This window comes from Chenopodium quinoa, unplaced genomic scaffold (genome assembly GCF_001683475.1).
Source record: "Chenopodium quinoa cultivar QQ74 unplaced genomic scaffold, ASM168347v1, whole genome shotgun sequence".
NCBI classification, from domain to species: Eukaryota; Viridiplantae; Streptophyta; class Magnoliopsida; order Caryophyllales; family Amaranthaceae; genus Chenopodium; species Chenopodium quinoa.
Genome location: NW_018744693.1, coordinates 1,208,649 through 1,213,176, shown reverse-complemented (window position 1 = coordinate 1,213,176; position 4,528 = coordinate 1,208,649). Strand labels below are relative to the sequence as shown.

General features: G+C 36.0%; 1 protein-coding gene across 1 annotated transcript; it reads right to left on the bottom strand.

Annotated features, from left to right (window-relative positions):
- Positions 1-342: 342 nt before the first annotated feature.
- On the bottom strand, positions 343-2,652 carry LOC110702486 (heat stress transcription factor B-2b-like). Its single transcript, XM_021880201.1, has 2 exons — positions 1,854-2,652; positions 343-1,752 (listed from the first exon to the last, which is right to left on the bottom strand). The coding sequence occupies exons 1-2, from the start codon at positions 2,136-2,138 to the stop codon at positions 1,024-1,026; spliced, it is 1,014 nt and encodes a 337-aa protein (XP_021735893.1). The 5' UTR covers positions 2,139-2,652; the 3' UTR covers positions 343-1,023.
- Between the last annotated feature and the right edge of the window lie 1,876 nt (positions 2,653-4,528).

Sequence of the window (4,528 nt, the reverse complement as noted above, 5' to 3'; positions counted from 1 at the left end):
TATTAATCCCCTCTTTGGCTCTTTCTTAAGGTACCAGAGCTAACCACTACTCAATAAATTAATTTAAAGATAAGCTTAACATTTACAAACATAAACATTACAAACGTGGACCTCATTAAAGAAATAAATCAATTACATGAGCAGCCTTAGAGATAGTGAATTAGTTTATAAACTATTCCAATTAAGCAATTGTCTAATCTTTAATCGTCACACCTCACACCCATGATATTCCAAACAATATCTCATGACTCATGAGTCATGAGGTACATCATGTATGACATTGAAATATACATATACAATAATATTATTATACAATTAAAGAGCAAAAAAAGCGCATGTTGATTAGTTGAATTAATCCTAAATTGACCCAATTTCTCTGAACTTTTACAAGAGCTTGATAAATTTTTGGTAACGTCACCCTCTATACCACTTGTATAATACAACAAACAATTAAACAAAGCCGATGACTATGACTTATGTACAACTTACAACAGAGAAAAATGTGCTATACATGACACTACTAAACATTAATCTCACACTTGACACTTCTAAACACTACTCGCAAACACAATGTTAGTTGTTTCTAATGTTTTTAGACATCCATTAAGATTTTTGATGTCTTAGGAGTTTCCCTCGAGAAAAGAATATCCTATTTTAGCCAAGTGCTTTCGCCCCGTCTTTTGTCAAACATGGTGACACTTTTGTCGTTGTTCACGTGAGGGACTCTTAACTTTATTTTCCATGTAAAAGCATCATCAATGGCTCAAGGCTACAGCCACCTTTGCAGAATCCACCCTCTCAAAAACATCATTCATTGACTTTCTAGAAACCAACCTAAAGAACCAACTAGAGGAATCCCACAAATTCTATGATTATATCAACATTTTCTTATCCAAAATAGTGGGTCCCTTCCTGCACACGCGTCCTTCTCTCACTGATGTCTCTTTCATTCTCCCAACAGTCAATCTTGACCGTTGATCACTAACAATAAATCTTGATTATCATCATTCAACGGCTCAGATCTCATTCTCCTGAACCTTGCTGCTCTTGCTGCGTATGTACAGGATCAGACCCCTCTCTTTCACCACTCGCTTCATCATCGTCTCTTCTCACGCGCTTCGCTCCAATGGAAACCCCGAATAATCTAGGACAAGGACACCCCTCATCTCCCTCCTCCTCCGCCTTCTCTCCGCCCTTACTTCCGCCACTTGCGGTGGCTCCGCCGCTAGAACCACCTCCGTGATCGGCCTCAACCGCTGTAATCGGCTTCGCCGGTAACAACTCCAACTGTCTTTCTTCCGGTAATCCGCTGGGTTCCGTTTGTCCCGTCGCGTAATTACTCATCATTGCCAATATGTTATTGCATAATCCTCTCAAATGGTTTAGTTCCTGCGATAGGGTTAGATTCTCTCGCCTCAATCGCTCATTCTCTTCTAGAATCTCCGTCGTCGTCGCGCCGCTCGCTACTCGCTGTAACGTCGTAGTGCCGGGAGCTGGAGATGAATTCGACGAGTGTACCTGCTCATCACCGGAGTTTGCCGGTGAAACTGCCCTAATCGCTACCGGAGGCGGCGCTACAACTGTCACTGCCGCCGGAACCGCCGTCGGACACGCAACCGCAGTCGTCGGAGAATTAATCGCCGGAGCCGGAGATATTTTCCGGCGTTGTATATCACGTAGAAGAGCTTTTTCACCTCTTTTGAAGCAGTCATTCGCAAACTCCCAACGGTCCGGTACAACTTTCCGAAAACCCTAAAATTCAAATCAAATCAAATTGATCGATTAATTCAATGAAAATAACGATAAAATTAGAGATAGTATATATTAGATCGAAATTTATTAGAGAAAATTACATAGGTATTGAGTTGCCGGACAAAGCTAGAGAAATTATTATGCTTAAAATATTTAGGAAGCAAATCACGAGCAAATTCAGCAGGACGCCAAACGATGAAACTGGATCCATCATCATTCCACGAAATCAAATCATCAACAGCAGGATCATCAACAAGCTGATAAGTTTTGGTGAGAAACGGAGTCGGAAGAGTACGTTGTTGCGAATCGCTAGCATTACCACTACCAGTAGCAGCACCACCTCCGCCGGCGGAATCGTCGTTTTGGTCCACCGGCATTGGATGCATGGCGTAAAATTGTAAAATAATATTCAGATCCAAAAAATATGGTGAAAATGAAAAGATTGGAATGGAAAGAGAAAGGGGAGAATGATGTATTGGGAGGAGAGAGAAAAGAAGGAAGGTGAGAGAAGGATAAAAGGGGGAAGAGGAAGGATAGGTTTGTTTGTTGGGGTTCTAGAAAGTTCGTGGTAAGGAGTTAAATGATGAGAGAGAAAGAGGGCGTGGGGTGTTCGAGAAGAGAGTGTGTTTGTGTTGTGGTGTGGTGGGGTTGGATGAGTTTCAAGCGGAAAGTGCGAGAAGCTGCGGATACGAATCACTACGTCTTTTCCAGAAACTTCATTTTTCTATCTTTGTGCATTCTTTTTTAAATTATTCTTTTTTTCTATTTTTAAATATATCATACTGTACTATACATACTTGTTCTAACTTCACATATACGAATACATAACTACATATTCCCTCTGTCCCTGAAATGACCCATTTTGTCTAATTTTAGTCCCAAAAAAATGACCTATTTGTTTTTCCCAACATCTATTCATTTCCCTTCCTTTTAAAAGTGTCAACTTGACAATCTTATGTATTTTATTATATGGGTTGTATAAAATAATATTTTAATCTTATTGACTAATAAAGCATTACATGGATTAATGCATTATTACCTCATGTTTATTAGGCATAGGATAAAGATAAAAACTTAGCTTACATCTAGGATTTTCTCTCTCTAGATATTAATTGCAAATTATTGCTCACTTGTGTTTTCCCATACATTTGTACTTACAAATTAAGGGATTGTTTGGTTACACAAAGAAAATGGAGGAAGTAAAAAAACATGGGAATTTGAAAATGGAGGAAGTAAAAAAACATAGGAAGTTGCATCGCACGGGCTTCATCTAGTATTTTTTAAAATGGAATTCCTTTTAGACTTCGCATATTTAAATATTTACAAATTCATGCTAGTTTATGCACCTATTGCATAATGCATGTAATATACCTTGCATGAAATCTTTCTCTATAAGAAATTTTATTCGACACTCAGAGAGCTCGATTAGTAACTTCATATTTTTATATTCTACAAATGAAGTAGAATAAATATTACTAATGTATGCCAGCCATAAATGATGAATAAAATCTTTACTTGGCTAATATGGCATGCAGTCATCTAATAGTCTTGCCCGGCCCTAGATGAATAAAATCTTTGCTTGGCTAATATGGCAGCCATCTAATGTATATCAAGATTATCAACTTTAATACATGCCTTTAAATATGTGAAAATATTATATATTTGTGGTTTGCAAATTCCTCTACTTCTGTAATTCTCTTTGTTACTAGTATTTTTCTAGCATGAAAAACTCACTCTTTTTCATAAAGTAGTCAATTGTTGAATGTTCTAGCGTCTACTTAAAATACCAGACTTTTAGGTGTTTAAAAGACTTATTTCTATGACCATCAATCTTATAATAAGTATTTTAGGGAAAGAATTTGAAACATAATTTTCTTTGTACTCCGTAATTTATAGGGCAACTGAGACATTTTCAAAACGTTTGTTCATTGTCATTCCATGTTAAAACAAATCTAAATCAAATATAACATACATCTGATTTTCAAAAGATTTATTTTTTCTTCTTAAAAAATGAATATTCCACATGTTTTGAGCCCATTGATGATTTTTTGCTCCATTGCAGGTTGCCATGTGCAGTTGTCTTTCTGCCCCAAATTTCCTATGCACATTTAATGTTCTTGTTGACACAGATTAATTATAATTTGAATTTGCTTGAAAACCAATTAGAGCGAGAGGGTGTGGATTATCGGTAAAGGCTACACATACAATTGTTGTATGTGGTCCCTACATACAACCACAATTTGTCATGTTTTTATTATCTCGAGGCTTTAGGGAGATGAATTAGAAAAAGAAAAGCATAAATTTAAGGATAGATAAATTATAAAAAATTATGACTTTGAGGATCGATCTTCTTAAAGTTGCGGTTAAAGAATACGACATAAAATTAAAGTTTTTGTCTTGTGTTAGGTTTAATGCATAAACCCTAGATAGCAAAAACTCATTAAATTTCAGTAACTCCAATATGATTTCTTTGAATAACGAGCCGTTTGTAGCCTTATAAAAGATCAAAGAATAGTCCTAAACTTTCTAAAAAAAAAACTTAAGAAAAAACCCTAATTTAGTTATTAGGAATTGAATTGAAAAACAACTCCTTAATCATGCATCTAGCACGATCTTAAATTTTTTTTTTTTTTTTTTAAATCCTTAAAAGTAGAGATATCACTTTCAAGTGAAAAGTAAAAACTTGTAAGATTAAAATCTAGACCCAGCTATATACTTAAAAAAAAACTTCATAGAAATCTCCCTACAGCTTAAAGTGCATTAAAGAGATCTGTCT